General features: G+C 33.6%; 1 protein-coding gene across 6 annotated transcripts in view; it reads right to left on the reverse strand.

The window, feature by feature from the left end:
- The window catches only part of LOC122506435 (lachesin-like), a 333,080-nt gene that overhangs the window by 135,569 nt on the left and 171,498 nt on the right, over positions 1-26,013 (reverse strand). Inside the window, exon 2 of one of the 6 annotated variants that reach the window (XM_043618607.1) lies at positions 10,811-10,855. The exons of the other annotated variants lie outside the window; for them this stretch is intronic. Coding sequence (XP_043474542.1) covers positions 10,811-10,855 — 45 coding nt within the window. The remainder of the gene's footprint in view (positions 1-10,810; positions 10,856-26,013) is intronic. 6 annotated transcript variants of the gene reach the window in all.

Below are 26,013 nucleotides of genomic sequence, written 5' to 3' on the forward strand. Positions count from 1 at the left end.
GATGGATTGAAGGATTTCAAGCTTTTGAACCCGAGAGGTAAGTATGCAAATGTTAGAGTACATTTATCTCGGTACCACGCCCATGTATTTCCTGGGAGCTTCCGGACGCATTGTCGACCGAATCGAAACCCTCCACCCTCAGCAAGGACCACTGCTGCTGCTGCTACTACTACCACCACCACCACCACCACCAATGCCCTCCCTCCTCCTTCTCCCTGCTGCCCCTTCCGATACTCCGGAGATTTACGAGCAAACTAGCCGCGTCCCCAAGGCTAATAGACCGGCAAGTTATGGGGCAATTCAATTTAATTTCCAAAATAAACAAGCACTCGCGGCCGTCGCGCCTTGCCTACTGTTCAATTTATTCAGAAATTCCCAATTCTCCGAAAAAAAACCCACAATTATTCATATTTCCCTCTTTTTTATCAAAACTTTTAGTTTGCCTTTTTTCATCAAAAAAAAATTTAGTTTGATGGTTTTTTGAAAATTTACAAACGGGATGATAGAATTCTTGTTAGGAAGTTGGAACATATCTTCATGGTTCATTGTCCTCATTGTTCCACACAGTGGCTGTAATTATTTTTTTGGAACTTGAAAATGTGCAGGAAATTATGCGATAAATGCGAAACAATGTTTTTTTGGAAAATACGACGAGCTATTTTCTCAATAAAGGAAGTGCTGATAAATGAGATAGAGAAAAGTAGTGTTTCAGAATGCTCGAGGTCCATTATACGAAAACTGCTAAACAGCTCAGCATCGTATCCTGTTTCGCTAACTATCTTCATGTTCAAGTGTTAGTAGAAATGCTCGACTATGAAGATGAAATTGAATTTTGAATTAGACACATACATAGTAAAAGTACTACTTATCATTAGTCTCTTCAGGAAATCTATTTTCTCTTCAATGAAAAACAAATATTACTCTAATGCAAACAAGCAATTATAAAGATTAAATTAAATTTGAATTAAATTCGCATGTTTAGAGATTTCTAGAATTTCCTAATTGTAGGAAGTAGGTCACAGATTATCAATTTTTGAATGCTTTATTTCCACTAGGTGAAGCCCCACAACATTCTTCTCTATTCTTCATAGTTTTGAAGATTCTATTCAAATAAAAATACTTCCAGTCCAGTTTTAGAAGATTAAATTTTTATTTCCTGATGATGGGGAAGAAAATTCAATAATTCTCTAAATTGCTGAACAGTGAAAATGCAAAGTCAGTGAATGGAAATATAAAGAGCAAAAGGATGCGGAAACTGCTTGGTAATATGCAAGAAAGAGAACAATAATTCGCAAAAAAAATCGTGTAAATACGAGAGGGAAATTTCATTTTCCAACAAGTGCTCAAAAGTAAATGAAAAATGGTCCTATGTTTAAAAAAAATGGGTTCCACGTGACGTCTGAATGGGTTTGCTGAATGCTCGGGAAAAAAAAATTATTTTATGATAGGGGTCAAGAATACACAGTTTAAATAACAAGTACAATTGAATTTGTAAAATAACATTGTTAAAGAATTCATTTGTAAATTCGATTTACGATTTTTCAATTATTTCATGCGAATGAAAATTATTTATTATTCATTGCATTCAGATGTTACAATTCTTTTGTATACTATTTTTTTTTATCAGTTTATATGTAAATTTATCAAGTGAATGAGCAACAAATTTCCTGGAGAATGAATTCTGTCAAGTCAATGTTCCACAACTACTACTTATCGTCATCGATATGTCCTGCAAACTAGATGGCAATTCGGTTCAAGTACTTTACACGTACATATGCAATTGTATAATTGGGTCTGAGATTCACATAGATTGTGTCGGTATTTCGCTTGGCACCCGTGCTCGCGTTTCCTATTGCGTTTGAATCCAAATTTGCATTTCAATTAGCACATCGATACACGCTCTTACATATGTGTATAACATGAAAACGAGATAAGATTAACTGCAATGCAAATTCTCTGACTTCCTATTTCACCTTTTATACATATTATCTGATAAAAAAATATTTTTCTCTCACATCAAAAAATTTACAAAACAAATAAACTTTTAGAGTAATCCCATAATTCCCATTGTTAAAATCAACTAAAAACTGTTCATTCATTTTAATTGAAATATAGTGCTTTCACTTAGAATTTTAGAGTTTAATAACTTTTTAGCCCAGTATCCAACCACAAATAGATTTTATATATTGATTCATCTGCTAGTTTCCCAAAAGAGGAATCTGATAAACTATTTTTAATTCAATTGCCACATTACCAAGTGGAAATAGGAAAGGGTACGTTTCCATAATAATACTAAAGATATATTTATGTATTTAGGTACAGTAAAGATGAAACTGAGGAAGAAGTCTATAACCAATGATCAGATATCGTCCATTCTGCTTCAGATAAGAAAGGATGAACCATCAACAGAGTTTGATGACTTCCCTAAGTATCCAATGAGGATGCTGAGTCCGAGGCGGAGTCTTTTGTCTCCTGGGAAAAGAAGTTTCTTGCAGTAAAATTTTTGGACACTAAAACGTGATTGATCAAGCTCCATATGAGCTGTTAGAGTGAAGTCAATTCAAATCAAAAACTTGATCCAATTCATTCCTCTATCTATCAAGACTTAAGACCTCTTTACGAGTCTCGAAGTTTGGGGCAGAGAGAGAGAGAGAGAGTGCTCTCTTGACTTTCTTCTCAAGAGAAAAAGAAATATCCTGAAAGCTTGGGGCGATTCCGCTAGAAATTGCTTTAAACTCGATCGAAGACGAGATAGATAAAATCTCTACTGTCCCTGTGATCTCATTGTTCCACACCAACAGAAGATCTCTACATCCCTTACATCCGCCACGTATTATTTTATTTTACTTTGCAGGATACTTTTACGGCAGTAAATTGTCTGCAAAAAAAAAAATTGAATGGAGTTTTAGAGTACTACTTCTACGTTGTAGAAACACAAAACAAAAATGAATTCCTAATTTTTGTTTGCAGCATAAGTTTTACCTGCTAGAAATAGTGTTCTACTTTAGAGGTTAGGATTTTTTGTTACCATTTTTAGCCGTCAATATATTTTTTCCCCAAATTTTTGTGTTGCTTACTGTTCCTATCCCCTTAAAGTTTTACTATCAATAAAGACCAGTATTCAACCGCAAAACCTCTTCTATATTTTATATCTACTTTGATGATTGTCGTATTGGAGACGAATTTCGAGATTGAAATTTCTTAGGGGAACAACTTTGGGGACAAATAATATTCGTCCAAAGGCGAGTTTCACTTTTAAAACTATAATTCCTTAGAGTAAATATTATACCCATGAAAATCGAGTCTGCGGTTTTTCTAATGTTGATAATATCACTACTTTACATATCCAGCTCTTGAATTCTGTCCATCAGATCGTAAACCGATCATCAAAAACCTTGTGCGGTAATATTGAATGTGTACCAAAGCACTGGACATTGAAACTATTCCGAGTTTCCAGAGGAATATATTAATTCCGACAGTTATATACTATTATTACTAGGCTCTCTTTCTCTCTCCCTCTCGCTTTGAAAGCGATATTTTGCTACATTTTGTAAATAAGCCTTTTTTAGAAAACACTTTTTGATTTCAAATTCTGAACTAAATGGTTTTATAGTAAAGTTTATAAATCAAAAAATTGCTTTTATAACGTTCCCTTATGTTCAACTGTAACACAGCACTGACTGTTGAGTAGATTCAACTATAAATTGAAACATTAAGTAAGAGGTGTTTTTGTAGTCTTCCAACTTAGCCCAGTATTTAACCACAAATACATTTTTCTTATTTTAAACAACAAAAATTATTTAATATCTAATAGTAGATTTAACTATTAATTAAAACATTAAGATGTGTTTTTGTAGTCTTACAACTTAGCCCAGTATTTAACCACAAATAAATTTTTCTTATTTTAAACAACAAAAATTATTTAACATCTAATAATTAATAAATAAATAATTTATCATATTAATGATAAATAGTTTGTTGTGAATAATTCAAATGGTGAGTTGTCAGGTTTGGTGGAGAATTTTTTTTTTTTTGAAAGAAATTTATTTGAACTGTTCTTGCAGCTGGAACTTTTTATATCGCGTGCCTCACTGTACACTTGAAGAGGTTTTTTCAACTCTGCTTGCGTGTACTCTCTTATTCGTGTATATACTCTATTTCGCCACTTGTGTAGGAAATGCATGGGCATGGAGCATTGCTCACGCGATCGTCGGCAATGAACGACAGAGAATCGACTTGTAGTTCTTTTATGGATCCAATTTTTTTTTTTTGCACTAAAGTGCTTAGTTCCAGAGGAAATTGTGCAGAATAAAGTACACTTTATTTATGACTCTGATGAGCCTCATACAAGTGCTTGGAAAATTATTCCAATATTCACCAAAATAACACCACCGCTATTTTTACCGATAAACTGTATAGAAATGAACTGTTTCTTTCAGTATTTTTTAGTTACTTTTTAGAAAGTTTTACAGAATGAAATTCTTAAATGTAACTTGTATGTGGAGATTTATAATTCGTCAATGTTAATTTAACAAGGAATATGAGAATACCGTTTAACCTTTTTAAAAACCTAGGGACATTACTTGACTTGAAACTTTTTTCGTTAGACAAATATAGTTTATGAAAATGACACTTTGACACGAAACTGAGATATAGAAGTGCAGTCTTCATTTAAAAAAAGGAATACACTTCAAGAAGTTCTACATTTAGTCAATTTTTTTCAGTCTTAATTGCTATCAGTCGTAAATTGTTTTCTGAAAACTTTACCTATTAAGATAAAAGAGATGTGATAAAGAGTCGGTATTATTTACAGCGGGTATATCGAATTGTTGGAGAATAGAAGCAAATCGAAAGGGGAAACTAACCAACCTGGTGTACTCGGCAGGGCGTATGGCTTTAGATAGGAAAAGATAGATGGCTTTAACATGTGAGATCACCTTCGCGATATCAGCTTCCGTTTTACAAGCTTCATTATTTTCGCGTTAGTGAAACAGGTCACAATATACAATTTCGTATTTTCAATTCTCACTTTATTACCCGATAGCAAAATTAATTCATCCCTAAAGGGAAAATTGAAATTTATCGTCTACAGCATTCCGGACTTTTTGAAAAAATAAAAAAGTATCATAGCTCAGAAATTCACCTTAAAACACTTTAACTCTTGTCTCAGTGTTTGGGCTGCATTCGCTTGGAGTACTGGGGTCACTGGCTAAACGGAAAATTGCTGCAACTGATAGTTAGATACCCTCTTCCATCAACATCTCTGACGACATTCCACCTGCCCTGAACAACATTCTCAAGATGTTGTTTCTCCTATTGAGAGTGCAATTAGAATAGATAGAATAGAAGCACCTGGACGTTCTGGAGAACTGTCTACAAAATTATTTAAGAAGGATCAACTAATTGCTTCTCCATTTCATTGGGTACCTGTCCTTGTCTATTTTGTATAAATAATATAAATATTAAAATATCAGATGTATTTTTAGATCAAACATAGAGTTTGAAATAGTTCGAGGTAGAATGAAAGCAAATGGTCGTAGATTCGTTAAAGTAATTTTATCGAGTGGGTTGAAACCTTACTTGTGACATTTAAATTCCAGCTATATAACTACGGGTCGAGCTTCGTTCTGTACGACTCACCGTTTGATTTTGCTGATTCGATTGTCCTCTCCGTAGTTCTTCTTTCTCCCTTCGACCTCTCTCTCTCTCATCCCTGCCATTTCTTGCAGAGAGAATCTCCGCTGTCCTCTTATCAACTATACTTAAGGATTCTACTTTTCTGTCCACATTCTCAATACTCTAATACTCCCTTTTTCTTACTCCTTGACAATAGCCTATCTCTAAATGTACCCTCTTGAAGTTGACTATTCTCCAGAGAGGACAAAAGTATTAATCCTCAATCTAAAAGTCGAATCAATTTTTAATCCTATTTAACCTGACCACGAGAGGGAGAGGAATGCTTCAAAAATCACGAATCTACTTTAGAAAATTGACAGGAATAAAAGCGGTAAGAAAGTAAAAGTTGATTAAAAAATAAATTCGCCTTCGTTAGTATTAAATGAATTTGACTTTTGAATAGTCCTAAAGATCCTTTTTTGGCCACATTTTGGTAAAGGACGTCTATTTTAATAGTATTATCACAAAAGTTTAAGAATATTAAATTACAATTACCTGTGACATAATCGATTATCTTTCATTCGCATTACTAATATATTTTCCTTAATTACATTCGTCTGGAAGAGTAATAAAACCAATGAAAATAGTTCATTTTATCGATACGCTAAAAATAATAATCCTTTAATTGATGTTAACGTTTAAATATAAATTTGTTACTACTCAAAAGTCGATACATATTACATTATGAAACGCCTGGCACAAAGTTCATCAAATAAAATATAAAAAGCAAAGTAAAAATATAATTAATCAAAAAAGATTGAAAAATATTTACCTAATGAATATTTATCGGAAAGTTAAATATTTCTTTGAGAATATAATTTAATGAAAAGTATCTCATGCAAAAGATTTTATATGAAAATTTTTTACGATTTTGCAATTTTTTTTACTATTAGATGAATCAACTAACGGCAACCATATGTGGAAACATTTTTTTTTCAGAAAAAAAACCATTTTAGCAATTAAATCTCTCTAAAAATTTTCGTTTTTTCAGGTCAAGCGTTTTATTAAGTGAGAGCTTTTAAACACATTACTATTCATTGGGAATTCTGCTTTAAAAATACACTGATTGCCTAATATGTTAAAAGTGTTTTCACGCTACTTTTAGAATAATTGAACTACATAGTATTGGTTACTTCAATTTTAACGAATTTTCTCCTACTCTATTCTGTACTATTCAAACTGAGTCGAGGAAACGAAAATAAACTTAATTATGCAATTATTGGCAAAAATAGGATTCATTTTCAAAAAAAAAAAATTGCAATTTACTTTTATAACATGTAATATCGTAGAATTATGTAATTACTCCGGACATTAGAGAAAGACATAACATACCGGAAGTCTTAAAATAAATTCTTAAATAATAATTCTAGGAAAAAAGGAGTGTATTTTTTTAATTTCGAACTAATATTTTTAGAGTCGTTACGAGATCTCATTACGAGTATAGGCTAGGATAAATATTTAAGAACGTTTTTTATGACTTTAGGAATTTGATATTTTCAATATGTGAATTAATTTTGAATTCAAATGGCCATAAGTTTTCTTGTATGCAAGATATAAAGTTCCAGTTGGTACCAAAATGGAGCTTGACTCTTTCCCTAACTATTACCTCATTACGACTATAGGCTAGGATAAAAATTTGAGAACGTTTTTTATGATTTTAGAAATTTGATATTTTCAACATGTAAAATAGTTTTTTGTTCATTTGGCCATAAGATTTCTTGTAAGCAAGATATCAACTTCCAGTTGATACCAAAATGAAGCTTGTCTCTTTCCCTAACTTTTATTTCAGTACGAGTAAAGGCTAGGATAAAAATTTCAGAACGTTTTTAATGATTTTAGGAATTTGATATTTTTAACATGCAAACTTGTTTTGAATTTAAATGGCCATAAGTTTTCTTGTATGCAAGATATCAAGTTCCAATTGGTACCAAAATGAAGCTTGTCTCTTTCCCTAACTTTTGTTTCATTACGAGTAGAGGCTAGGATAAATAAGTAGGTTTGCATAAAATTAATAGAAGATGATATTAGATGAACTCCTTTGTATAAATCTGATGATTTGAACCGTTGGTTCTTTACAAGTTTACCATTTTCATAATATAGGTCAATTTGCTGAATCAAAAGACAAAATGTAATCAAAGTTTCGAAAAAAACTCAAAGGAATTTTGGGAAAGGCTGACAAAGGTTAACTATTGGACACAAGAGAGTGCTTCTAGGATTTCGGTCAGTTACTGGTGGCGTGCAAATGGTTTGCAATTACCCTGCTTTCTAATTTGGTTCTGGCTAGTCCCGGTGATCTAACGATCACATGACGTGACCCTTGAGCAGTCTAAAGGCCGAGGTTAACTAAGCCCACTAACATAAGTGTCCTTTTGCAATTTCATTGCGTAAAGCTCATCCGCGATATATACGATTTCAACATTAACAAAATTTCCATCATCTTTATTTTCGAATTTATTTTTCCGCCAGTGTTTGTTCCATAATTTTTCCGCTTTTAGTTTCGGCAATGTCACAGTAACAATGACATTCCCAGTTAAATATTCTTTTTTTTATATTTACATAGAAACAATGGCTATACGTCTAGTTATAACATTGCAAAAAAGAAAATATTCTACGTTATAAATTACATGTCTAGAGTGGTTAGTAACAGAGAAAGCGTTCGTTAACAAGGTGCTGTTAGAAAATTAAAAATCGTTTTTCGTCACTAGAGAGGTTTATAACAATGAAAAGTTCTGCTTAACAATTTCCATGAAGTTTGTGAATTGTTACTAACGTCGCGAACGCATTACATTTCTAGGGTGTATATGCTTGTTGGTGTATAATTAAAAATACACAAAACTGCGTATAGCCTCAGAACTCGTAATTAACACACTTTTAAATTCCTTTTGAAGAGTACTGAATTTAATTAAAAATAATACGCCTCCAGTTTAAATAATAATTTGAAATGGTTCCGAGATAAATTCGTGAATATAGAAAAACTCATTTCTCGTTGAATGAAAATCCAAATAAGAAAGGTCTTTACTCGTTTATTCTACAAAAATAAATTCTACTTAAAATAAAATTTTTTTAAAAATATAGTCTTTGTGGGGAAAATGTGAAACTAGTTGTTTTTGTTCTGCTGGGTTAAAAATTTTATTACGAATAAGTATTATTAAACAATAGAATGTTCTTTATGTTATAATTTATTTAAAATCCGGTAAAGGTTAAAAGTTTCAATATTTTAAAAATAGAATCGAAGAATAAATTATGGAAATAATTTAAGCAGAATAGGTAAAGTTAGAGACTTTTAATTTGTACCTAACATGCTCTAATAAACTAAAGGTTGGTGATATTACTGCAAGTCCACTGTGGATGATGCTGAAAACTTTTATCTACAGTAAATGAAACAGAGAGGCAAATCATATCCGAAAGCGCATGTAATGTTACGCTGGAGAACATCACATTGCTGATGATCTGCTCTGCCAGGGCTACTATAAAATTTTTGGTTACTATTTTCTGAATTTTAATGGTCCCTTGATGGGTCCGGTAAAACTTTACAAAATCGGTGTATTTCTGGTAATACGAAATATTCCGATGGAGAGTAAACAAGAGAAACATGAGACTAATGATTTGGAAAATATTCATCACCAGAGGGAACCTATCAGAAAGATCCTTATATGAAAAAAGTAGATATGCAAATTAGATAAAGGAAGAATTTATTTTGGAAAAGAGAAAGAAAGCAATATCGAGACCTAAAGGAAGAATTTTATCTAATTTTTCTTAAATTTGACAGTTTGAGATTATAATCACTTTTTTTTGAGACCCAGGAAGCTGATCATTGTAATGATGACCAGCAATGATCGTGACTAGCAGACGGCGTCTGTTTTGTAAATGCAATAATTTAATATGATGAGGCTGTAGCACTTAAAATAGATCCAGCTCCCTTATTCATAATAATTCTTTTTCTTAGCATTACTCAACAACAAATTTATTTTTTACCATCCCACTTTACCTTCGGCATAGGATTCATGAACGTACAAATTTTAACTTTAACTATTCAGCGTTTTTTTTTATTTTAAGCAATAAAAAAAAGATACATGATATGTAATTTCAGCACTGGTAATTAGCCGGCGGTTTTAGTAAGGGTTTTAGGTTTGCGTGTATTTGCCGTAATGCGGTACCAGATCGGTAGGTACCGTACAAGTAGGTTACATCTGACACAGCGAAACAGGTTGAATACTAATCGCATCCGTTTTGCCAAGGGTCATTTTGCCAATTACGAACTTTGATTGCCATGACAAAATATTGTAGGTACAATTACAGTGGAAATCAATAACTAATTTAAAAATAATTATATTTTTTAGCTTTTTAAATAATTATTTCCCCACAATATAAATTTTCGTCTAATATTTAAATTATAATTTTTTATTATCCAATTTTTTAGTTGATTTTGTTTTTTTATTTCAAACACTAGGATTTTCACTATCATCCGTAGCATATTTCAAACTGAAAAGTAAATTAATTCACATCTGTTGAATTTCAAATAAGTATCAGTTATTTCTAATATACTCGTGCTATTATTCAGAATATTTAGATGACCCTTAGCAACGTTTAAGAGAACCGTCAAACTATAAAATATTCGTGCTAGTTGCGTCTGCATATGACGTGTTCCTAGTTCGTGGTTAGGATAACTACATCTGGTACCATGAAACAAACTGAATACTAATATAGGCCAGCAGAGTCTGGCTATTGTATTACCTCAGCATTGAGTTTCAACTGTGCTTTTGCTTGCGAGCCGTATAACTAAAGTCGAGAGTCAAATTGAAATTTCAATACCGATATGCTTCACTGATTTTTATTTTATTAAACCGAATGTTGCACTAAATCAAGAAATCAGATATTATTGAATTAAAGACATATTTTTTTCTGAATTTCATCTCGATTATTTTAGATAAATTTTTATAAAATTCCTTTTGTAATTTTGTTTTTTAGAAAATTGATAATTAATTCAAGATGGCAAGAAATAATTTAATATTTAAATCATTAGTTTCGGGATTTATTTTTCCCAAATATGTAAAAAATGGAAAAGTTGTTTCGTTTCAAAATAGTATGTCAAGAGAGGTATAAATTTTTAATAAGCAAATAATATGGTACTCACTGAATAAGCTAAACTGTAGTAAGAAAGTTTCTTTGATGAGCTTACCTGAAAAAGAAAGAAAAGTATTTTAGAAATGGAACTGAATTCCATATTTCCTTCATTCTTCTTTTTGAGAAATATTTTATGGCTCAAATATAAAGAAGAAAAGCACTTTCATATAATTACTTTCTAGGTAAATACACATTTTTTTAAAGCATCAGTCTACATTTATTCTTCGCAAAAATATTTTTAAAAATTCAATTAGGGTTTGATACTTTGTTATCAGAATTTGGAAAGAAGAATAATATTGAGTAATTTTTACTTAAATTTGACAGTTTGAAATTATAACCACTTTTTTAAGACCCAGGAGGGACGAGGAAGGGAGACGGCGTCTGTTTTGTAAATACAATAATTTAATATGATGGGCTGTGTGTGTCCCAACTTTATATAATATTGAACACACTAATGGTATCAACCGTACAATATTATCAAGTATTTGTTACGAATTCGATATATTCCAATTGTCAAAATGAGACATGCTTAACAACATTGAAATTCACATTTGCAGCAATCATGTTAAAATGAATATTAATAATTGACGTTGTGGGTAAAGAAGCATGAGTTGAAAATTTAGAAACTCTACATAGAAAACAACTGGGGATTTAATATCACTGTTGTTTCACTTTTGTATAAATTTTGAATTTTCACGCAAATCATGACGACAGTAGTTTAATGGATCGAAGACTATTTTGCAAGTGTTGCAAAGTTTACACGCGAGGTCACAATGTTTGTGTTTTTCCCCCCATGCAACACACGAGCTTCTCAATAACTGAATAATTAGCTGCAAAATTTTTTTATTTTCATCCTACTTGCTCTCGGCATATTTTTACAAATTAAAAACAAATTGAATTTACCTAAGTACCACTTTAAATCATTTTTTCCCTTCCAAAATCAACGTGTCAGGGGTAAAATATTAAAAATCATTTATTTAATAATCCGTGCAAGCTTCACTCTGTGTGCAAAAAAAATGCAATTTCATTAAGCGAATGTGATCTAAATATAGTTGTTGCGGGTCACATTTCCATAATCCGCTTGATGGGAGAAATAGCGGCCACGAGGACGTTCGGAGGGCAAGAGGCGATTGATCGCAAAATTGATGACTGAATTAACATGTACTCAACCCCTTAATGTCGTATTAATACACAGCAAATATTAACGTGTGAATTTAGATAAAGATAAATTTACATTTTACCATTTGGATATTAAATAATAATTTAATTTCCAAAATACAATATTTTGAAAATCTCTTCTAGAAAATTCATAAAAATTACAAATGTATTTAAAATTTTAAAATAAATTTTTGTAATTTTTCTCAAAAACTGGGATGTAATTAAAGTGCAGTGTACACTTGTCTCGGTTGAGTTTGCGTGCTGCAATTTAAACCACCTGAACACATGATGCCACGACACACCATAGTCCTTTGTAACCGAATAACGTCTAACCAATGCATCACAAAAGTATTAGCAATCTCGCGCTTTTCAAGCATCTCTCATCTCCTTTAAAAACTCAGAGAGAGAGATTATTGAAAAATTTCCCATTCCTTTTTGAATTCAAATTGAGAACAAAATTTACTTTATCCGGAAAAATTTATTTTTATCCATCAAAATTCATTCTAATGCAAATTAAAATCTATCACAAAATGTGTCACTAAAGTTTGATATACAATTTCGAACGCAGGATTTATTTCAATTGCATAAATTACTTGGGTTTGATTCAATTTTATTCCAATACGGAAAAACGATCCCAAACAATGAAATTTAATTTTCCGTATATTGTGCTATCGATTTAGTATATTTAATCAAAATTCATTTGTTCAATTTTTTTTTTTGGAAAAATATTGCAATCAATGTTTGATGTAGTGCGCATATGAAAACTGTTTTTGAAATTGATGTCAAGCATACGGATATTTAATGTTCATTCAATCAAGAATTATTTAATAGGATAAATATTTTTATTTTTAATTCGGTTTTTTAGTAAAGTTACACTACACAAAAATGATATTTATTTTAAAGAATTGTGTAGTGTTTCTTGGTATTAAAAGTTCTAAAGTCAAAAAGTAGTAGAATACCGGTTACAATAACGTTTTTTTATGCTGTAGTGGAAAAGTTGTGAGCTTTTGATAATCCACTGGTTTGTTCGAGACAACCGTGTGCACTGATGCTCCTAGTAGATCTAGCAGACCCATTGGGGTCCTTCTCCCACCACTGCGTGAAGACTACTGACCAATGAGAAGGAGTATCTCTCTCTGTGACTGAGTCTATAGTGTGGGAGACCCCGTGACAGTAATTTCAAATATATCCCACATTGTAAGTCACGAATCAAATTTGTTTATTAAAAATCTAAATAATCTAAATAATAATTAATGTTTATCTATTCTTTATAGATCATTAAATAACTAATTATTGATGACCATAAAATGATAAATAAAAATAATTAAAATTCATCAAATAATACAAAAATCCACAGAGTAATTAAAAATCACGTTTCAGTATACCATAAATGTACTTATTTCACACATTCTTGATCATGAAGCTATAGTAATACAAAATACGTATTCTATATACGGATCAGTAAGGCGTAAGAGTAAACACGAAACTTCCCAACGGGAATATAAGCCGATTTCGTTGGTTTCCGAGTGAAATGTAATTAATTTTCTGCATCAATTTTCCGCAATGGTTAAAATCCAAAGTTCAATGTATACCGGACGTTGTGTACGAATTTGGATTTATACGGTTTGGTGGCATCTAATGTCATTAGTAACGCATGAATTTATTCATTTCAATATTTACTGACTCAATTAAACAAATAGGTTAATCTATTAATCACCATGTTTTCTAATTGATCAAGTAAAAATTCAAATTTTTATAAACACGAAAAAGATGGTAAAAAATAATCCAAAGTGCAAGGAATGAAAATTGGTAGATGTGGAATCTGTTAAACTAGAATCTGTTCGCTAGTATTAAATGTTTTATCTTGAATCAAGCCTTTGTCGAATCCGAATAGATTAAGCTATCAGTAAAGAGAAAAACTAAGCTTCTAAAGAATTCTAAGTAGTTTCCTACACTGCTTGTACAAAAAAAAGGGGTTGAAAATTTTAATAAGAAATTTCCTCCACTAAAAAGGGTATGCTGCATATTTCACATCCACAACATACAGACGATATATTAATGATATTCACCTTTGTACTATATTCTCTAAAGCCGAGAGTATTACAATGGAAATAGTATTTTCAACCACAAACAAATCTCGAGCGAAGGTATCCCCGTTTCTATATGCCATCGTTTCATTCTCGTTACAGCAACAATGTGTTTCAACTATATAGTAAGTGTGAACTGTGAAGTACAAAAGAGACGATCTAAAATAACATTGTTTGCAAGCAAGATCTTCAATTAGATGCTTGTCGAAATCAGAGATTCGAGGTGGAATTCTCCTGAGAATTTTCTCTTTTAAAACTGGGTCTTTCTATTAAGAGCTTGAACTAACTTGATCCTCCAATTTAGTTGTATGTATTTCTCTAATTTGATTTTATTATTTCTATCACAAGTGCTGTGTAATCTTTAATAGTTTCGGATATTTGAAAATAAATTCTGTAGCATGCAACTAAATATTGTAAGTAATTAATTTTTACTTGTATTGTTAGTTGTTTGCTGCAATATCCCTGATGTTTTATCTAAAGAAAAAATATTATTTAAAATTCCAAGTCCTGCTTTTTTTACTATTTCTGTTATTACAGAGGCGTATCTATTGGGAATAAAGGTGTACATTTTCAGGCACAATTTCCACTATCTTACTTCCAACATTTTTAAATATATTTTCATCTGGAGCTGTGCCAGGAGGTGTCATTAAATCGTATGCTTTCAATATCCACTCGATGATAAGTGATGAGATTTCTTGCCAAGAACAATTTTTTCTCGATTTTACTTTGAAAGTCTGTCGATTTCACTAGAGATCATTTAAAGATGGAAATCGAAAAATTGAACTTCTGCCACAAACATAATTAAATGAAAATACTAATTCTCTGTTAACCCACTTGTGTAATTTTTACCTAAATTTGACAGTTTGAGATTATAACCACTTTTTGGAAGTATTTGTAGCAGTACAGTGTGACTCTTAATACACTGACAATGAAGAGTAATACAATAACAAATCGATATATTTAATTTGAGAGCAAATCGAGAAATGAAATTGTAGAGATACAATTTCAAATTGCAAACGAGTTTTATGTAATAAATGCAGAACTCTCGTCAACTAGTCACACTTGAAAAGTAAAATTGTACATGTATAGTGAAGTGTTTGCGCAAGCATCGTGAGCGTTTACTTAGAAGACAAATGTAGACGATTTACAAGGAACGTCGTCGTCGTCGTCCAGCATTGACTGTGAAACTGGGTAAGAGTCGGAAGCGACTAAATGATTACGGGATGACCTAGTTTGCCTTACAATTCGCACCCCTATAGTGCCAGCTAACTCCTTAAGGCCTTCTAGATGAAAACCGTTTACACTAATTTCCGTCTGGAAACGTTGGATTTTCTTCACTTGCATTAAGCATTAAACCCGTTAGCAGTTGCTCTGGTAGAACTGTATTATCTGTACTGTGGACTGTTGGCTTTAAGTTTCCGCGTCTCACTCGATTAGTTGGCGGCAATCTTTTTCCGTTCTCCCTCTCACTCTCTTCCTTCTCTTCTCACTCTCTCTCTCTCTCTTAGAAAACGAATAGATTTACGAGGGAACAATTTTCCAAGAATTCAACATTCCGTTCAGCAACCTCTTCTCGCTGGACTCACCAGACTCTTTATAAGATTGCGGATTATCAAAACGAAAATTCGATTTAACTTGAACTACAAGAAAATTCACTTAATTTTCCATTTAATTAATAAACTTTTTTAAAATTTGCTTTTAAAAAAGAAAACTTTTTTTATCTTTTAAATCTAGCTTTGATCTTTATAATATTCATTAAAATAAATGTCATAGTTTTTTAATTATACACCTTTATTTTTTGTGAGACTTTTTTAAATGGCAAATTATATGCGAAGAGAAAAAAAATAACGTGTTGGAAAGAAGTGCGAAGAAAAGAGCAGGAGATTTGTGTTATCTTAATCTTCTTAATTAGGTTACGATAGACTGGAAGCTTAATTAAAATAAACATTATCATCCAGTAAAAGGCACAGAATATTTTCCTACATCCAGAAAAGCGCTAGTTTCGTGATTAGCCTTGTAATCGTGCTATCTTCCTACCGCGAGATCCGTCTAGGAGCATCCTGTAATTTTGTAATGAACGCCCGTTAATTACATAGAGATAGTAATATTATCCAGTCAGCAAATAAAGTTTTGTCTACTGAAGCACTATTAATTGTCCAACTTTGAAGAATAATTTATTAGGATTAATTATTATCGTAGTTGCTTTTCATTATTGTGTGGTAGAAATTGATTTCTAATGCATATTCTCGTAGGGGATTTTGGATGTACTCCAAAATCAGAATATTGTTTTAAAAAATTCCGTATATTAAATTAACAAATTCAAAGTGAAGGAACATTAATTAGTCATTATTTTTTGCCTGACGGGTCATTTGCTAAATGCTGTAAGCCAAGGTCACTGTCTCCATCAGCTGATGCTCAGTGCTCTTCTGTTAATTAGGAGTACATTATGGACCCCCACAAACTGTCTTCAAAAATTTTAGCACAATGTCTAGACCAATGCCTGCATCAATGGAATTGTTGATTGGTCGGAAAGAAAGTGTAATCTAGTTCTGTTTAATATTCCTGAAGATAAAACCCCAAACACAGACTCTAACACCCTGAAAGGGGTTGTCATTAACAAATTTAAAAAGTTTACTAAATCAACGGATCTTGATGGAATTCGAACATTCAGAATTGGTGCTAGTTAGCCAACTGTAACTTCTAATTTCGGCTTAAAATCTTTTACACCAACCTAACATAATGTTGTATTGCGGAATCCAAGGCATCTATAAGCAGATTTCCCAAAAGTCCCTAAGCACAAAAATTTGTAAGACAAATCATCAAAAGCAAATAAATATATTTCCTCTCTAGTTTTTATTTAATGTCCCATAAAACTTTTCCCATCACTGTAACAAACATAAAGAAATATTTCCAAAGTACAATCACACACTTTCGTATCAATAATGAATGGAATGATGACTTTTATTTTACCTCATTATTTTCGATTACAATGTGCACGTGAAGCGATTGTTTGCCAAAGAAAATGGTAGACGACAGTTTTATTGTATCATAAAAAATGGATTTTTATCCCTTAAAACTCTGTTAACAACCAAACACGATTTCTATTTCAGTCTAACGTGCCTATACCATAATGTGTTACAAGAAAACTATACGACCTGTAGAACATACACAAGATGTAGGTGAAACAACCCACGTAGTCTTTTCTTTCAAGAAATACGACCAAGGGGTTCAAAAGCGAACTGCACTTTCCGTAAAGAAACAAGGATATGTCCTTCCAACATACATTCATAACGGTATGGATAAGAAAACTCAATATATTTTGAAAAGAACGAGAATTCCTGCAATTTAAAGACCTAAAATATATTTCAAAATATAATATCTAAACACAAATCTAAACAAATCTTCTTGTAACATCGAGAGTAATAATAAAAATTAATATCTTTTTCAGAAATTTAATCATAAATATGAATATTAAATAATTTTGAATGTGCCAAATCGAAGAAATGTAGTATAAAGAATGACTTCTTAAATTCTGCTTCAATTTCCAGTTGGTTAGTCATTACATGGCATGGTTCATTACGTGAGAGATTTTATCGATTTAACTATAATCGTTGCTGTTCACTTAAATTTCAAAAAGTTTTAATGTCTGCATCAGTTGGTAAGCTTAATGACCAACCAAAGGATTATGTCTATCTATAAAAAGAAAAGTTTCATATCGAGTATGCAATCGCTTATCGAAATAGACGAAACTAATCGATTGTCAATACAGATTAAGTCACACATTATAACCTACCATTTCTTATAAAACGAAAGAATTTAATACAGATAAAAATGTCAAATTAATTATTGTAGTAGTTTCTGGACTGGAACCATTAATATTGTAGTTTATTGGATGTGAATAAAGTTATATGTATAAATTGGTGCCAAAACCTGAACCAAAACTTCTCGTATTGGTGAAACTAATATCGATTGCATAAGTGTAGAAACGTGGGGTGGTTGAGTAAATAAGATCTCGAACCACTGCACTGCATAAACCTTGCCTCTATACAAAGCATATAGAGAAGGCGTGCACTGCCTTTTAATTATAAAGACGGGATTCGCTTACGATGATTAGTGTGTTAAGTTCACGAGGTAATAATAAAGTAACGCGCAACGTCCTAGACAGCTGCTATTGGGATGCAAGGCAAGCCTTGCAAAATTATTATCCTTCCAGTGGAGTCACCTAAAAGGCTTCTCCGATATCTAACAAAACCACTTACATAACGTAATATGTATCCAATCTTGACATTAATAAGTCATTTTAATTATTACATATTACGTTACAATTAATTTACGTTAACATTATCTTTCTTCAAAGAAAGTCGAAGAAGAAACAACAATAATTCGATTTAACGACGATAATAATAATAATAATAATGACACCAAGGAGGGATCGACTGTACACTTTCACTGTTGACAGAATCTACTCCAATTTATGGGATATTATCGAGGTCAATACGACTGCAACTAACTGCTTCTCCATTTCATCGAATAGCAGTCTTCTTGCATTACGGGCATAGTCTATCTTGCTCCAAAGATAACGACCTTACTTTCGAAAGCGTTCATCCTTTTCCCCTTTGTCGGTGGTTGAAAGCTCGAACGCTGAGCAAGAGTCGTTTTCGACATAAACATAAGCCCTAATCAAGAAATTTCTCCAATTCTCAAAGATGAATTTGCATTGAAGAATTTGCAAAAACCACCTGACTTAAATATTCAAAAACTAAATTTTAAATTTAGCACCAGCTTTATTGAATTTGTTACTGGAGCAACAGTGCTGAGAGTGCTATTAATGTTATCGGCCAAACTCTGACGATCGAAGAGTTGCGAGAAATGTTCATTAATGTATAATCACATGATCTCCTGTGATTTGAAACAAATCGATTGTCGATTTCCTTTAAATAGATAAATTTCTATACACCGTTCAACGATAATCTAGAAGATATTAATACTCCACATGGCAATTAAAATGGATAAGCCTTGACAACATTCCCATAGCAGAGAATTTTCGAAAAACACATATAATGCCAAAGTACATTATATCAGGACAGTTTTGCCGCAATGCCGCGGTTTCGTGCACGAAGCTTGCCTAACACCCGGTTCTGTTATATTATGCACACATGACGCGAGTGTTCCCTATATTATATATATTCTCGTTCATATGCGCGATACACATTATGCGCTATATGAGAAACATTACCCAACATAACCTATATAGGTTAAAACCGGAGTGCCAGGATCACGACATGTGTGCGTCTATTTTGCATTACGTGCTCTTCTTTTTTATCAAGAAAAGTCAATAATGTTATCAAGCACGATGATCGAATTTACCAACGAGGTTTATTATTTTAAAATGTTACTTTTGAATTACTTTAGCATATTTGTGGTGATTATTCTGATGCACGTGTTTTAGCGATAAAAATAGTGTTTATTTAAAGGGGGTACTGAGGCTTAATGGTTATTTCCGTTTGGACCCCGACATCTAGAGATGCAATTAGGACCTCAAACTTATCTTGCCGGACGACTGGTCGAGTGAAGGAGCCACGAGGCTGTGAAACAAAATTTTTTCTGGATATACAATCCTGCGATTCAGAAATTGAATTTTGAATGAAAATTATAAATACATACATAGGTTCATTAAAAAAATTTGTGAGAATGTTGAAAACTTACTCCCCAAGATAGACAATGCCCATAGTGCAGAGAGCGGGTGCCCAAGTTAATGGAGAAGCAATTAGTTTATTACCAGCGGGGACCATTTGAAAGTTTTGCACCCAGACCGAAATCTCACCTAAATTACAAGAGCCCGGGCGTAATACGTTCAAATTCTCTCTTTAGTTGCTTCGTACGACACGCGATTGAATTACAGGTAATTTATTCTAAATCCAGGACCACCACATGGGAATAGCCTAACTAAAAGTTTAGAGTTCCTATCTTTGCCCCACGTCTGCCGTAACACTCCAAATAATTGAAAATACAATTTCAAAATCCTCTCACTAAGATTTGCCTACGACCAAATAAAAAGAATACCATTTCCAGTCACCACTGATTTCCCCGGCTTTCGCTACCGGCGTACGGATCGATAACTCAAAACTAAAACATCCACTACTATCATTCTACCATTTCTCAATAATATTAAAATTAATTTCATCAAATAAAATTACCCAAGATTAATTTCCCTCGCAATACACATTAAAAAATTTTTTTTCCCTCCAGTATAAATGTCATTTACTGTTTCTTGAAAAAGTTGTAAAAAAAACTATGACCTCAATTTCACTTGCCATTTTACGCAAAAGAAGAAAGGATTTACATTCTCATTTATCCGACATTTAAAAACGTAAATGTGTATACTTTACAAAGAATAGAACAAAGTTGGAAAGTTACACCAATATCTTTTCACGTTCGAGTAATCCTAGCTTCATTAGCCGGAACGTTGGAAGGAAATAAGAATAAAGCGTTTCTTCCGCGTGCTTTCATACTCGCTCTCTCTTCGCATCAACCTCAGACACTCCTTTTTTCTTTTCACGTACAATATAAACCGTGCAATTTCACGGCGAAACGATTAGCACTCTTGACACGAGCTTCATTATAAAGCGGATATCCTCGAACGACATCCAGGACTAAATAATAATAAGCGGCTTTTCTCCTGTTAAGAATATTATGCTCGTGGAACAAAAAAAAACTAACTCACGACTAATACCTGTAAATTATTCTCAGGATATGAAATTAAAAATTCTTTATCTCATATGAAAAAATATATTCTTTCTTTTTACAGTGATATTACTTTGGGTTTTAATATTCCAGCAACATTTTACCATTTTTCCAAATTCTTTTAGTTGAAAATTTAAAAGTTAGTAATTATTTTACAAGATGCTGCATCGTCGGATTTTGTAATTGGCGTGAAAGCTGTAGTTAACAATTTTTATTAGAGCAAACTGGCATTGACGATGATTCTAGTTGTTAACCTAGACTTGAATTAGAAGTACTCCCATTTGCCTGGATCAGTGGGGAGGAAAGCTACAAAAATTGTACTGAGTACAACCGGTTTATTGACTGACGAGTCATGAATGTATATTTGGATAGTCATCACAAATGTAAAATATCTTAATTATAAAGGATTGAGTGATAATTTCAAAGATGATTCCTAACACCAGTATCCACCTAGATTGTTGTAGGGATGTTTCTGAACAACATCCTGAAGGACAGAAAATTTTATTATAACTTTAGTAGTAGCTCCACCCGGACGCTATCAGACAATCAATTAGTATAAAAAGACATTAAAATTAATTCCTATCGATTTTTATAATTCTTTTATCTATAGTCTTCCATGCGATGAAGGGAGAAAGAAAATATTACCTGGGTTCTCGGAGTTAATCCTCATTTACAAAGGCTACTTTTCAAGGGTTCGTATTGTTTGTGGTAATCCTTCGTAGGGTCTAATAAAGGACAATGTATATATAGAACAATGTTTATTATTAATAGAAACATCTAATAAATTTGCTGACAGTGATAGTATTTTTAATACAATTATCTTGCGATAAATGTGGAAATACCTGAGGAAACGAACATCTGGCATCCAAGGTAATTGATCTCATTAAGGATACGTGCCTAATTACGACCGATAGCGAATCGACAGTTCCATCAACGTGAATGCCTGGTATGCTTATAGCCATATGTGTCCACCTTGATTTCTGTCGTCAGAATGCACATGGGAATCTATTGCCTAATTGAATACACTAAAGTTTACTTAGAACTAACTTCCTTTCTATTATTCACTGCTTTTCTCTTTAATACATCGACTAAGTTATAATACTTTTATTGACTTCTCAACTCCCACCTAATTATTACTAGAGACATGAATAAAGAAATAAAAGTACTATCCTGCCTACCATCATTGGTTCCTTGTAATATAACATCACCAAAGGAATCTTCTGACCGTAACGAAAAATCTTTTGTTGCCTGACACCTCAATTTCCATGGCTTTTATTAATTTCAATTTGTTAAAAGATATTTTGTCAGTAACCGAAATTTAAAATGAATTGTGAAATAATTTCGCAACAGTTCGTGAAGACTATGCTAGTATCTAAAGGAGAAATTAATATATCGTTGGAGCCATAGGCGAGGTACCAGCAAAGGCTACAGGGAAGCGAGTGGGTAGAAGGATACGAGGCTTTTGATCAAACAGTGTAATAACTTGCGAACTAAGCTGGTAATCGCAGCTTATACGAATACGTAAATCGAACTGTAGAGCTGCCAAGAGAACGTCTATTCAGAGCTGTTCTCTATTTACAGGTTGGATCTTATATTCCTCGAGGCAATTGAGATCAATGTTTCCGTTAACAATTTAACCGTCTCTTTATCTTTGTATTGAAGTCTTTATAGAACTAATAAACTTACATAATTACTGTTCTAATTGTCCACAATTGAGATTAAACAATATTTAACTATCTTACGTAATTTGCATTACTGGAAATATGCATTACGTTACCTAATACGAATTTGTTATGAACACTGAGAAGAGTATCGGTAGGAAGTGTTTTGGTAAAAAAGGACTTTACACTCATTAACTCAAAATGCTATTTATTATAAATCAGAACTATTATATATATATATTACAAGAATTTACATCTCACTTGGAGCACGGTCGAATGACTACTAACTCAATAAAGTCTCTTGAAATGATAGGTGGGGAACCGCCCCCCTTTTATATACGTCACAATTATCAAAGCTAATTCCCATGAAAATTTAAAATTCTACTAGCAATCATAACATTCTCCCACCTTTTGAGTTGTCAAACTCAAAACACACTTCTTTCATAATAGAACTCTAAAAAAAATTAAATCTTTTTACCCTTTTTCACAATTTTTTAAAGTCCAAAATAAAATTACATATATGTTTTATTTAAAACTTGAAACGATCAGGAACTTTTATCATACGTCCGCTCCTGGTATGTTTTTCAACATTCGAATTTTCATTCTCGACATTATTTTTCTTTGGTTTTTCATTTCTCAATTCGTCACACGCAATCGGTGATTTATTCACACATTTTTCGCTCATCACTTTCACAGAATTTATTGCCGGTATCGGACCGGCTACTTCCAGAGGGAATAAACGCTGTACAGGCCTTATCAACTCACCGGTTGCTGTTTTCAATTTTACTACGCGCACTTTTCCATCTCTTCCCGGCAAAACCTCGAGTACTCTAGCCAAAGGCCAATTTAACCTCTTCTGATTCTCATGACCTACTAACACAATTTCCCCCACTTTCACTTCACGGTCGTTCGACACTTGACGGATTCTCCCAGACAACTGACCGAGATATTCCGCTCTGAACCGTTGACGCAAGTCATCCTTGACTCTCTGTCGATACTCGAATCTTCTTCCTAAGTCAATCCTGTCGATTTGATCCAGGTCCATTACTCCCGTCTCGGTGACCTCCTGCAGGAACATAGCCGGTGTCAAGCAAGATATTTCCGAAGCATCGTCAGATAGGTAAGTAATGGGTCGACCATTGATTACTGCTTCACAGTCGCACAGGGTGGTATTCATTTCTTCATATGTGAGGGAGGCTTTTCTTAAAACTCTTTTCAAGAGGTCTTTTAAAATTCTGATGAGCCTCTCCCACCATCCTCCCCACCAGGCTGCAGAGGGAGGATTGAATCGCCACTCGATTTCGCGAATCACACTGAATTTTTCAATCTCTTGCCAATTCACCTTTTTTAGAAGATTATTTGTGCCCTCAAAATTAGTGCCATTGTCCGAATAGACAATACTCGGACGCCCTCTTCTGGATATAAATCTTCTTAAAGCCTCCAAAAATCCAGCCGTTGTTGCTCTCGTAACCAACTCCAGATGCACTGCCCGATACACTGCACATGTGAATAAGCCGATCCATGCTTTTTGTCCTCCAACTAAATAGACAGGTCCCGCATAGTCGATTCCCACAATCTCGAACACTTTTGCATCGCGAACACGAGCCTCAGGTAACGGAGCCGGCGCGACCTCCAGATGTTTGGCTTTGTGTCTTTTGCAGATCACACACTTATTTATCACAGAACGGATTGCACGTCTTCCCGTGAGAACCCAAAATCTTTCTCTCAAATTCGTTAATGTCCCCTGAACCCCAACATGTTGTAACTGTACATGATGAAATTCAATTAATTTTCTTACGATATCGTGACCAGGATCCAACACTACCGGGTACCGAAAATTTTCCGTATCTTTTCGATTGGAGATGAGTGTTTGTAGTCGAATTAATCCACTTTCATCAACACAAGGGTTGAGACATTTGATTTTTGCATCGGACTCACTTTCAAACGTCTCTTTTTGTACAACGCGCAACACTTTAACTTCCGCCTCGCAGAATTCCTGTTTTGACAGCTCGCCATATTTTCTCTTATCTCGTTGTTTTGAAGCATTTGATGTAAAGCGTCTTGTCCACGCAATAATTCGAATAATTTTTATATATGATGAATAACGCGTTAATCGTTCACTGAATTGTTCTTTATTACTTCCGGGACACTCGACTGTCAAAAGTGATGCACAATTTTCGGTTTCGTTTAAAATTCTCGCTGATTTCTTTAAAGCTGAATTAACTATATCTTCGCTCGCCACACACTCATCGGAAGGCCACTGATTAGGAGGGGAGTAGAGCCACTGAGGCCCCTCCCACCATTTCGACTCGAGTAATTCTTGCGCTGTACAACCGCGCGACGGCAGATCAGCTGGGTTGATTTTTCCAGGGACGTGTTTCCACTTCTCGGGATCACTCAACTGTCGAATCTCCTGCACTCTGTTTGACACGAACACTTCCCAAGGACAGTTTCTTTGTATCCACGCAAGCACCGTGGTAGAGTCACTCCAAAACTGCACATTCACTTGTTTGAGTTCTAGAGCTTTTGTCACTGAGTCCATAAGACGCGCACCCATACATGCTGCTAAAAGTTCCAATCGCGGTATTGTTAGACTCGGAAGTGATCTGTTTTTTGTTGTGATGCCCTTCGTAGGTGCAACTCTCGATTTTGCTTGTACTAACATAACTTTTACTTTGTCCTTGAATTGAGTACGTGCAAAAATTGCTGCACCATACGCCACTTTGCTTGCATCAACAAAAACGTGAAAGGTCACCGATCTCATATCACCCCCGCACATATTACGTGGTATTTTTACTTCTGACAATAGATGCAACTGTTTGTGCCACTCACCAAATGTACTGCTAATTTCTCTGTCCACCTCTGTGTCCCAGTCAAGATTTTTCAAACACACTAACTGTAATAACAGTTTCGGTTTCAACAACACAGGGCAAACAAAACCAATCGGGTCAAACACTTTGTGGGAAGCGGCTAAAATAACTCGCTTTGTTATTTTGCAGGTATTTCTTGGCTGAACGATCCGGATGCCAGTTTCAACACATCTTCACTTTTATTCCAGTTTAGGCCGAGCACACCAGTTTCTTGATCGGAGTTTTCTCCCGAGTACTCCCACCCTCTTAATTCGAAACCTCTCTGCTGCATAACTTCCACTGCAATCTCCTTGAACCGAACTGCTTCTTCTTTCGAATCAAAACTAACCATGCAATTGTCAACATAGAACGCCCTTTGCAATTTTTTTATCATTGTTTTCTTTGTTTCTGGCAGTTCCTCCTTTAATGCGTCACAAAGGAGCATATCGATAGCCGCATCCAGCAAAAATGGGCTACTAGACACTCCAAAAACTACGCGCACGTGACGATACACTAGTAACTTTGACGCGTCACTGTCCGTCCACCATAAAAATCGCAAATGATCCCGATCCTCAGGCCGCACGCAAATTTGGAGGAAGGCTTTTTTGATATCAGCCACTGCACCGACACTTTTTTCACGAAACCGTATCAACATTGTTGGCACAAGTTCAATTAGATTCGGTCCCGTTTCAAGACACTCGTTTAACGACGGAG

The sequence above is a fragment of the Leptopilina heterotoma genome, unplaced genomic scaffold (assembly GCF_015476425.1).
Source record: "Leptopilina heterotoma isolate Lh14 unplaced genomic scaffold, ASM1547642v1 Lhet_42, whole genome shotgun sequence".
NCBI lineage: Eukaryota > Metazoa > Arthropoda > Insecta > Hymenoptera > Figitidae > Leptopilina > Leptopilina heterotoma.